Source organism: Trachymyrmex septentrionalis, unplaced genomic scaffold, assembly GCF_001594115.1.
Source record: "Trachymyrmex septentrionalis isolate Tsep2-gDNA-1 unplaced genomic scaffold, Tsep1.0 scaffold7, whole genome shotgun sequence".
Lineage (NCBI taxonomy): Eukaryota > Metazoa > Arthropoda > Insecta > Hymenoptera > Formicidae > Trachymyrmex > Trachymyrmex septentrionalis.
This window is the reverse complement of record NW_017305884.1, coordinates 681762-693774: the sequence shown is the minus strand read 5'-3', so window position 1 is coordinate 693774 and position 12013 is coordinate 681762. Positions and strand designations below refer to the sequence as shown.

Sequence of the window (12013 nt, the reverse complement as noted above, 5' to 3'; positions counted from 1 at the left end):
TAGAAATATAAAAAAATAGTTTTTTTGAGTTATTTTATACTTTATTCTGGTATATGTATACTGATAATATATACTGATATAAAATATAAAATATCTCGTAAACTGTTAATTTTTTTATAATAGTACTTTAATATTTTTATGCACAAAATGATGAGAATATTTAAAAAAATTATGTATTTTGCAATTTGTAACTAATAGATATATAACATATTTATTTTGAAGCAACTATTTCTTTACACAATTGATTTATGTCATTATTCGTCAATATTGTATGTTTTATATTCTCATTGATATTCATTTAAATAATTGGTATTATATAAATTTGTCTTTTTGTCTTGAAATTATAAACTATTTCATTGCCAGCTATTAGCATACAAAATTACTGTAAGTTTGGTTATAATACATACCTCGGTAAAGTTAGCAAAAGATGTTTTTTTCGTTCCAATGCGTACTACTTGTGGCGGACGCATAACAAACTTCTGTTTCTTACCCGCTACCATATCGGGATTCTTCTCTCTCATGATATTAAACACCCTAACTAGTAATTCATCGTATGTATAATCTCTATCCGATCCCACCCACAAACTCGGTTCCTCCACTAAAGAGAAAAACGAACATATTTGTATTATCTAAACTAAATTATCTATACTAAATTATGATAGAAAAAACTGTTAATCATTACACGTGATTATTACAATTGATCAAGCATAAATGGAAATTAACAATTTGAAAGTAGGGTAGAAATTTTTGAGGGTTCCGCTACCGCTCGGGGATTGTTTTATTTCTACGTTTCTTATGTATTTACTTTCGTAGAAACCAAAAATAATCATTATAATAACGTCAGATTTAAAGAAAAATTGTTACATTGAAATAAAGAGAATAAAATCCTTATTCGCATCGTTATAAAATCAATTATACTTCAATAATTTATTTATGAAATTAATTCCAAATTAGACCAAATGCGAATAATTGTATCACATTTTTTTATTATAACATTTGTCATCTCGGTACCGTTTCCCCCACTCCAAGCATTGCGCAAAAACTGTAAATAAATTTATTACGAATAATATTACTCCAGCCGGGAGTCGAACTAGAATTCCGTGCGAGTGTTCTAAGTTTTTAGACTACCGAGGTCTAAGTAATATTTTTCGCAATAAATTTATTCAATTTTTCAGCACATTAACATCTTTCTAATAGGATATCTGATTGAGCATCAAATTATTAAATGGCTTGTCAAATTAATTTGTGATATTACTACAGAGGTATAAATGCGTTTATATAAATCCAAAAAACCAATTCAGCGCGCGCGCAGTTCAAATAACTACATAATATATGTGGTATATAAATTCACACATGGAAATTATTTATTTTACATTTAAATTATTTAAGAGAGAATTTGAATAATACAAAATAATAATAAGATTGCTTTAAAACACTTGTAAAAATGGGCAATAAATAATCATGAAAGGAACGTGAAATAAAAATAAGCAAGTCTATGTTGATTTTACATGCCTTTTATGATTATTTACTATCAAGAGAGAAAGATAAAGATAGCTTCTGCTCATTTTTACAAATGCTTTGAAGCGATCTCATTATTTTATTTTATTCAAATTCTTTTTACTTACAAATGGCATGCAAGAAATTTCAGTGTATCATTTCTTACTTATGACTGATAACATCATGATTTCAATATGACCGCGGCGACCAGTTAGGAGTCTTAATACAGTATAAATCATTTTTTACTTCACAAAGATTGTGGATTTTTTAGTTCATAAATTTTTTAATTATTTAAAGTTATTATTTCACGATCGTTTTATTTATTATACATACTTCGTTTTTCTTTTATTTAATGTCTAATGTATAGAGAATACTAAAAAAGCATTTAATCATAAAATATTTAATCATATACGTATACATCTACACATACACAAGATCTCATTCTTGTATATAATTTATCAAAATTAAAAAAAGTATTTCATAAAATTTCTTATTATATTAAAGAATTAATTTTAGTTCTAATTAATATAATTATAAACAATATTCATTTTTATTCGTTACATATATATATATACAATATATAACACACACACAGGGTGTTTGGAAAATAATGATAAATTTCGCATAGGGACAGAATAAATTGAGAAAAAAGTTCTCTATCATTTTGAAATTTTCGCAATAGTTAACAAGATATTAATTGCTAAAAATTGCCTTTTAATAATTGGTTTAAAATTAGTTTTCAATAATTTTTTACTCAAATACTATCAACTTTACAGAAAAACTACAAGGAACAAAAATTGTTTATTTTCTCCTTATAAAGGTCTAAGAATTTTTTCTAATTTTTTCAGAATTTTTTAGTACCGTATTTTCTACGGTAGAGTTCTATATGAGAAGAAAATAAATAATTTTTGTCTCTTGCAGTTTTTCTGTAAAGTTGATAGTATTTAAGTAAAAAATTATTAGACCAATTTTCGGCAATGTTTAGCAATTAATATCTTGTTAACTATTGCGAAAATTGCAAAATAGTAGAGGACTTTTCTTGTCAATTTAGTCCATTCTATCCTTATGCGAAAGATTTATCATTATTTTCCAAACATCGTGTATATATCAAAGCATGCAAACAAATTATAATTAGGCATTATTTTAATTACATCAGAGATATATGTAAATTATAATTTAAAAGTAAAATTTAATTTTTTAGAAATCTATAAAATCAGTTTCAGATGTTTTAAAATTATTTTTGTTATAAAATATATAAGAATGGAACTTAGAAGGCGTGCATATGAGCGGATGCCAACTACGATAGCTGCGATTTTTAGATTTTGCGAAAATTAGAGAATAGTGAATTATTGAATAGATAAAGAAGGGAAAAGGGGAAGAGTTTTGTTATTCTGGTATTATGTTTTGAAGATGAGTTAAACAGAGGAAGGGAGATACAGAAGCAGTGAGAAGGTAGCAAATTAAGGCAAGGTACAACGAGTTTAAGGTAAAGATACAAGGAGTTAGGAGTAACAGGAAATATACGTTATATTTGAGAAAAGAAAACTTAGGAGAATGGAAAAAAGGGGGTAAGGTAAGAGCTCTGTTTCAATTAAGATGTGGGAATTTGGAGGAAATGATAACTTGTATGTAATATATGGAAGAATGCACAATGATAAAAGAAAGATTTATTAAATTAAAGGAGGAAGAAGGGATATTAAGGAGATGATGAAGATTTAGGCAAGGTGAAAAGGGAAATATTAAGAAAATTATGGAAAGATAATGATAAAGTTTTAAGAAAAAAAAAAGAGGAGAGAAGGAATACATGATCTAGAGAGGAAAAGTAATGGCAATGGAAAATTAGTTTGTAGGAGTGATGCAATTAGCAGTAAGAGACAATAAGGATGGATAGTGAATTTTAAAAGAAATAAAAGCGCGTGATAACAAGCAGATGACGATTATAAGCTGTGATTAAAGCTGTGGTCTCTAGATATTTTAATTTAGTCTACAATAGTTTAATTTAGTCTACAATATTAGAATTAGATATAGAATAAAAGCAGATAAGGTATGAACAAAAGAATACAAAGAGAATATACAAGGTAAAACTGAATATAGCAAGAAATGGTAAAAATAGTAATGTAGTAATGGATAATAACGCGCAGAGAGAGGCGAGATAAATGGATAAATGAATGAATTAAAAGGCTGTATGTGTATAAACCAAGTCCTTTTCTTGGCAGTGTATGCTGAAGTATAATAAATTCTATTCTATTCTATATATTCTATTCATAAAATGCGTAAGTGCAGGAATAATTAAGTGCATAGTTGACGTAATTAAAGTACATCAAGCATAATGTCTTACCATACTCTGCACTTCGCTCAGATTCAGTGCAGCATGTTAACAAATAATGGATAACATAAACAACTAGATGCAAAAAACATACTGGTAAAAATCATTTCTTATTGGTACATACCATTCTCCTTGTCTTCAATCTCCTTGCGCTCTTCTTCAGCCACTAATTCATCGAGATCTTTCTTCTTTTTCTTCTTTTTCTTTGTTTTTGAGAAATCCATATCTAAATCAAAATCATCATCTACTACAATTTCTTCGACCTGCTGCTCTACAAGTTCCTGTAAAATAAATAAAATTCCCAAAAATTTAAGATAAACAATCCAGGTCTTACTAAACTAGTATATTATAGATTGTAATACACTTTTTAAAATGGCAAATATTTGCAATCTTCTTTCCTCTCGCAAATATGAAAAAACAAGGAATGGAAGTCATATTTATTTGTATTATTTTATTTATACAAGGTATCAGCGATATCTTTCTAATTCAATAGATAATTCTAGGATATTCCAAGTAAAAATTTTGGTTTCTCGAGATCGAGTAATTTTCATTAATTAATTTTGGTTGATTTGCGCAATATATATTTTGTATTCAAGTTAGAATTTAATACGGCGAAATAATTAAATAATAATTAAAAAAGATTTCGTTATTACATATCTTTACAATTCTCATGTCGAGTTAATCCAGAAACCACAGAATAATTCAAAATGATTGGAAGATCGTGTGGAAAAAAGTTCTGGAAATTATGAACATTATAACTGCAAGTAATGGACAGAAGATTTAAATAGAAAACAGTCAAATTTTTAGAGTCGTGAAAGTCACAAAATAAAAATTCTTTATTTTATCTTTTTAGAGTCGTGAAGTCACAAAATAAAAATTCCTTATTTTACCTTTCTCTTCTTATCTTATCTTTCTCTATTTAAGAAATTTTTATTTTGTGAGTTTTTCACTAATTCTAAAATTTGATTATTTTCTATTTAAATCTTCTGTATACTACTTTTCTCCATGTAGTCCTCTGACTGTTTTGCGATCAATTCTGTAGTTCCTTGATTAATTCAGTATAAGAAAATTTTATGAGGAAATTGTATTTTTCTGTTTAATTTGTCTATTTTGAATATCTAAAAAGGGCTCAAAAAGCCGAAATATATAATAACAAAATCTTTACAAATATTGCTAATTTCTTGTTTTATCTCTTATCATCTCGACATTCTTAATGTAAATCTAATAATGAATAATTAAAATTTTATAATTTTTATGTATTGACATCCTCATTGACTCTTATAGGTCTTTATTTTCATTTATTTAAATTTATTATAACATACAAAAAAACAAAGTGTAATTTACCTAAAATATTTTATAACTAACCAGTAAAAATCATTATCCATACTTAAAAAATTCTTGCTCCTCCTATGAAATCTTCTTATTTTTATAAATTAAATCTTATCTCACAAATGTTTAAGATATTTATGAAATAACATTACACACAACAATAATAAAATTAATATAATTCTAGTAATATAATTTCTAGTTTGTTTATAATGTTCATAGCTAAATATAATTTATCATTTTTTTAATACATTAAAATATTTGTAATTAAAAAATACAAATAAAAATTGAATAATTAATGATAAATAAGCTTAAATTATTATATATATTGAATACAAATTTTTAAAAAATTATTTACCTCTTTCTTTGTATCAGGTAAAGCTGCTTCTAATTCATCTAAGTTAAATGCTTTTTTCTTTTTCTTCTTCTTTTTACCAAAATTTTCCAAATCCAATGCCTCGTCATCTTCCACCACTGTTGGCTCAGGTTCCTGATTCTCCTTATCAACAATGTTTTCAGATGCATCACCACCACTGCCTCCTTCATTGAAAGCCGCATCTATATCGAAAGCAGTCTTCTTCTTTTTTTTCTTCTTTTTCAAGGTTGGATCAAATACCTAGAAATTTTTTTATGAATGATAATAAGTTACAATATAAATCATATATTATTAAAAATAAATAAACGTTTTAATAAAACAAAGATAAATATAACATATAAATAGCTTATAATGTTGATTCTTTATTATAAAAAAAACCTTTCAATGTAAATAATTAACATTTCCAATAAGTAAAAATTTTGAGGTTGGAATTTCTTTTGCTTTCTAAATATCATTCTATAATAATAATCCCTCATAAATAACAAAAAAGAAAGTAAAGCCTGATGTATTACTCCAATAGAAAATATTGAATTAGAACAGCCCAGTATGTCCTGTCACATATTTATATTCAACTTAATTCGTAAACTATATTTTACGTACCGAATCTTCTTCCGTCATTTTTCTGATTGTAGAGTGTCCTCTTAAATGAAGAAAATTTTTTGCTTAACAAAAACTTAAGCGATATAAAGAACTTCGGAAAACTGAACAAATTAATTTCAACTTACTGCCACACGCTGTTTCCAAAATGATTGCATCAGAAAATTTAATAGCCTTAAGAAAAGCAAGAGGGTCCACCTTCTAAAAAGAAAACGATTTTCAGCGCCATTATGTCTGAACGCGGACATGGCGAACTAAATTGAATCAAGTGATGAGAGCATAGACTTTATTCAGAGAGAAATTTGAAAGCGGTTATGCTGATCTTTTTCATTTCAACGCTTATATGTGTATGTATACATCAATGTCCATTTTTGCGATATGAGAACTAAGTATCACGTTTATTTTGTGAAACTGTCGATAAAATTGGAGTATTGAAAATAAACGTGATGTGCGTCGATACTGTCGATGCTCATAATAGCGCGGAACGCATCGCGTCGTCACGAGTTAACCAATCAAAACGTCCCGTCTGTTTACAGTCATGGACAAAACAGTTGCAAAATTTTTTTCGATGAGTTTTGGAATGCAACTTGCTCACCGAGCGATTGGTTTTTGATTGATTTTTACTTTTAGTACTTTACTGGATCTAAATGTAGGAACCAATCATGTTAAAGAATCACTGAGCGTTCACGAATTAATTTTTTTTTGCCGAACGCAGCCAATAGGCGCATTCAGCGAACAAAACAGTTGAGTGGGTGCTCGCTATTATTGGTGTATTCTTTTAGATCATTCAATCAAAATTTTAGATCTAGAAGAATATATAAATGGTTGCGTTTAACGGATTCAATAGTTGAGTGAGTGCTTGCTGTTGATGTATTCTTTTAAATCTAAAATGCTGATTGAATGATCTAAAAGAATATACCAATAACAGCAGGCGTTCACATAACTGTTGAGTCCGCTGAACGCAGCCACTGTTTAACAGATTCAACTGTTGCGGAGCGGATTCGTGAGCGCTCGCTGCTATTGGTGTATGCTTTTAGATCATCACGGATTCGCTCCGCAACAGTTGAGTCTACTAAACGCGACAACGCGACTAATGAACGTGACCGCAACGTCCGCAGTACATGCTCGCGTTGGAGTATTTCGCAGCTGACAGATTTCCTAACCTTAATAGTTGTCAATTTTAACGCTTAATATCTCGGTCCACGGAGTAGAGCGACACTTTTTTTTGTCAAGTTCGTTCATTTTGTACAAAACTCGTCGAATGAGCCTAATTTTATTAAAATCGGCGAGGAAGACTTTGGAAGACAGGAATCTTCGAGCATTTTCTACGTACGTAATATTTATCTAATTTACATCGAGCACTTGATACGACTATATTCGTACTAAATCACTTGATATACTTACTGTGATCATCAAGTCACGTTCACGAATTACTTTAATATACTCTGATATTCCTCAATCGTATCAAACAATTGGACAATTACGTATGACGTATTATGTGTGATATTATAGCACAACAAAATCACAGAATACTTTCTATTGTCTGTTTTCGAGATTAGTATTTTATTAGTTATAAGTAGCAGAGGGTATATATTTTATTAATTGCATATGTTGCATATTCTTTTCATTTTTTAAATTAAACACATACAAGATATTATTTTTAATATATGTTTCTACGAAGTTACAAAACGATACATAATTAGAAAATATCTTAGAACAAAGAATAACATGTTCATGGAAAAAACATTTATCTATTTAATATGTGTATAAATGAAACAAAAAAAATTGTAACATTAGTATTTAGATTTCTTTTTAAAAAACAATATTTTACAAAAGAAATTTATATGCTTTTGTTTTGATTATTCAATATTTCAAAAATTTGACATTTTGCTATTTAATTTATTGTTATTTATAAAATTTTGTAAAGAAAAAAAATTACATCAGTTTCAAATATTTTTAAATATTGATATTTTATTTAAATAAAGTGAACAAATGGACGTAAAAAGTATAAGAAATTTTTATGAAATATTTTTGATCCCTTATTTAATTCCTATTTATGTTTTTCTATTGAAGTTTTTTTTAGCAATATTCTGTGAAATCACATTCATCACATTCACGTTTGTGTAACACACACACACACACACATACACAAAGTACATATTTTTATTTGCTAATTTTAAGAAATAAATTAGAATATCAGACGTATTATTGTCTTGTTTTAAGCAAGGAATGGAAAGTTACTTTTTAAAAACTAGTTACTGTTAGTTACTGATTCTCAAAAGTAACTCGTTACCATTATCGTCACTTATAAAATAATGATTCGTTATTTTTCTGTTATCTTTTTAATACTGAAAAAAAATCAGTCTAAAAATTTTGCAATATTTTTTATTCAGATATTAATAAAAGTGACAAACAATGATGATATTAGAAAACTTTTATATTTGATTATTAATTGATAAAAAGTAGACCAAATAAAATATTTTTATATTAAAAAAATTTATTGAAGAAGAGCTTGCATCTATGATTTGACAAAATAGTGGCAATTTTTAAATTTATATTTAATGACAAAAGATAATTAATTTAAATTAATTTTTATATTAATAATATATTATTTTTGTCAAAAATTATATTAACAATGTCTTATTTTTGTTAAAAATTATAAAAACAGTTTATTGCATACCCTACGAGATTACGTCTGGACCAGAGATATTTATTAATATTACGAACTTTTCTGGTATTATAAATTGTATTATTTGTGACAAATTATGCTTAAACGTCAGTCATTAGGATATTTATCTTAATTGCAATTTTAAAACGTTTATAACAATCTTAAAATGTCATGAACCAATCACAGAGTCATATTAGAATTTTAAGATTTATTTAAAATAGTTTTGGAGTAAGAACGTATTATGAATATTGGCCAAAGATTGAAGATTGAATATATAAAAAATTATGTTATAAATATGTTCAAAATGTAATAAATAGTAACGATAAAAGTAACTATAAAATTCGTTAAGTATCGTTACTAATAAAAAAATGTAACTGTATGTTACTGTTACAGTTACTAAAACAAGTAACACTGTTACTAGTTTGTTAAAAAAAAAAAACTTATAACGGCATAATATGTATCGCGTTATTTCCATTCCGTGGTTCTAAATTATATTATAACTTGATTAGAGATAGTCTGTATTAACACATTATACAGGATGTTAAAAAAATCATTCAGCATTTATATAATAGATAGTATACACTGTACTGATTGTAAGTTGAATAACCTTAATAAAAAATAGGTTGAAAGCCTATCGTTGAAAGCTAAATCGTTTCGAGATGGAAACAGTTTTGTATCATAACTAACTTATTAGCTTCTACGTGCGAGATGTTGAAGATTTACCTCCATATTTATAAATTGTATTCTGAAGGTTTTCGTTCAATTCCATATGTACATATCTTATTTATTACGAAAAATTTCACAGGTGTGGGTGTAGTCAAAGTCTCACTACAAATGCTTTGAAACATTTGATTAACCAATCAGAAGAAAGAATTTTACGAATTGACCAATCAAAGAATGCTTCAAAGTATTTGTAGCATTCTTTGTAATTCTCTCAATCAAATATAATAGATTATCAGTGCTACTTATCTCAGTAAATATGCAATATAACTTCTCCCCTACTTCCGATTTTCTTGTAATTTTGTAAATTTGTACCTTTTCATGCATAGAATATATTCCGAGAAAGAATATATTCCTTAGAGCATGTAGACTTGTAAAATATCATTAAACTATCATTTTTCAACTTATCAACATCAAAAAATTTTGACTTGAGTGACGATTTTCCTTCTCAGAATATATTCTATGCGTGGAAACATAAATTTACCGAATTACAAGAAAATCGGAGGTGGAGGTATTATACTGCATATTTATCCTTATCTCAATTTCTCTCTTTTCACGTCGTGTGTGACAGTTACGAATTATGATACTAATATACAAAATTATTCATATTTCAGAACTTTTTATTTTTTTGACTTATATTTACTAAGGCTTTTTTACCCAGTATAGTATGTACTACATATCATGTAAAATGAATGGTTTTTTTTAACATCTTGTATAAAGATGTGTACATGAAGTGTCTATGTACTATTATTATATTTCAGGTAACTGGGGATTACACAATTTATAATATACAATTTTTTCTGTATCTTCTGTGTTAATTTAGAATAACTATTTTAAAATACTCTGCAAGAAAAGTAAAAATATCGTTCTTTATGGATGGAAAAGTATAATTCTTCTAATATGAACTATGAACATTTGATACAATGTTATGAATATACTGATGTAATATATGTTAATTAACATAAACAATTTCATAGATATTAATGATGTATCACACAAGACATTCTATACAATACCAAAGATTATGTATAAAATAATTTCTAAGAATAGTAAACAGATTCACATAAAATTGACATAATATCTGTAAATAAAGAACAAAGAATTGCACAATGTCGAATTCTAAAAACAGTACAGAGTGTAATAAGGAAAAAGCTACAGTTCTTGAAGAGCCACAAGCAGTAAACAGAAAAGAAGATGCATCAGCGCGACCTAAGTGTAAATTAGATTCGTGTGGTTGTTTAAATCTCCAGGATATTCTATTAATATTTGATAGTCCTTTAAGTCAAGAACGAGCATGGGCATTGTGCTATCAGATAGCTAATGGTCTATTACGCTTAACGGAAAATAAGTTCTATGAGATATCAGAACTCTCGCAAATTATACTTCATAAAGATGGAGATATTTGGCTTGAAAACTTAGCAGGTGACCGTTTTATTCTGGAATTTAGAAGTAATCATGTAAACTTGTTTTAGTTTAGAAATTATAAATTATTATTATAATATTATAATATTAAAGATAATTAACAAGGTAACTTATATTACAGGCTCTAAACCACCTCTTATTTCGGAAGAGAAGGTAAATGTATAACTTATAATGAAATTCAAATAATAAATCAATAAGAAGTTACGTGCCCCAACAAATTTGATAAATTTAAACAAATGTTTTGACATTTGTTATTAACATGGAGTTATTATCAATTAACAAAACCGATAATAATTCAAATTAACGCATAAATGAAGTTGTAATGCTATAAATTGTCGAAATTAGACAAATCAAGACTGTTCTTTACAAAAATTTTTCTTCGCGATTTTATTTTTGTGACATATTGATTTCTCAATTATATTTTTCATTTCTTTAATTTTTTTAGAGGTGGTACATATTTATTGTATTATTAGTAGTCGTGTTACACCAACCACATAATTTGGTTCTATCAACAATCACGTTTTAACAACAGGTTGATCATTATTTATGTATTATGCTTGTATTGTGTTTGTGCGTTGATATTAAGAGTCTTCGACGTTGATTATAAGAATATTACTATAAAGATCAGATCTATAAGAGCTTTCTGCGAAAAAATTTTTATAGTGCGAAGAATAGTCTTGATTTGTTTATTTTTTATAATTTGTAATATTACATGACTTCAATTATGCCTCAATTTGAATTTTTATCGGTTTTGTTAACATTAAGCGCGTTCAAGATGGACAAAGTTACTAATCTACTCGCTAAGCGACTTTAATGTGATTTTGGTTGGATTTATAAGTAACAACTAATTATTCATTTCTTTTCGGCGAGCAGACTAGCTACTTTGTCAACTTGAACGTGCCTATTGATAATGACTTCATGCTTCGAAATATTTGTTTAAATTATATTAAATTGTTCTTTAGTTTTTAGCTTCTTTATTGTTTTATTATTTGATTTTAATTATTTAAGCCGTTAAATATATTTTTGTGTCTTTTTTATAATGAAATATTCAATCGTATTTTATGCAATAAATTATACATAT

The 12013-nt window shown here is 27.0% G+C and overlaps 2 protein-coding genes across 6 annotated transcripts in view; one reads left to right on the top strand and one right to left on the bottom strand.

Moving 5' to 3' along the window:
• The window catches only part of LOC108753437 (eukaryotic translation initiation factor 2 subunit 2), a 7184-nt gene extending 847 nt beyond the window's left edge, over positions 1–6337 (bottom strand). Inside the window, exons 1-6 of one of the 2 annotated variants that reach the window (XM_018494994.1) lie at positions 6251–6337; positions 6126–6165; positions 5508–5765; positions 3948–4104; positions 3836–3868; positions 408–598 (exon numbers count right to left, since the gene is read on the bottom strand). In XM_018494994.1, the coding sequence (XP_018350496.1) occupies positions 408–598; positions 3836–3868; positions 3948–4104; positions 5508–5765; positions 6126–6143 (657 nt within the window). In that variant the 5' untranslated portion in view covers positions 6144–6165; positions 6251–6337. Of the gene's footprint in view, positions 1–407; positions 599–3835; positions 3869–3947; positions 4105–5507; positions 5766–6125 lie in introns of both variants that reach the window. The other variant, XM_018494995.1, reaches the window with a different exon arrangement.
• Positions 6338–10535: 4198 nt separating this feature from the next.
• LOC108753639 (protein spire) overlaps positions 10536–12013 on the top strand; it is a 22509-nt gene continuing 21031 nt past the window's right edge. For 3 of the 4 annotated variants that reach the window (XM_018495416.1, XM_018495413.1, XM_018495412.1), the window contains exons 1-2: positions 10536–10932; positions 11054–11085. In XM_018495416.1, coding sequence (XP_018350918.1) covers positions 10620–10932; positions 11054–11085 — 345 coding nt within the window. In that variant the 5' untranslated portion in view covers positions 10536–10619. The remainder of the gene's footprint in view (positions 10933–11053; positions 11086–12013) is intronic. The other variant, XM_018495414.1, reaches the window with a different exon arrangement.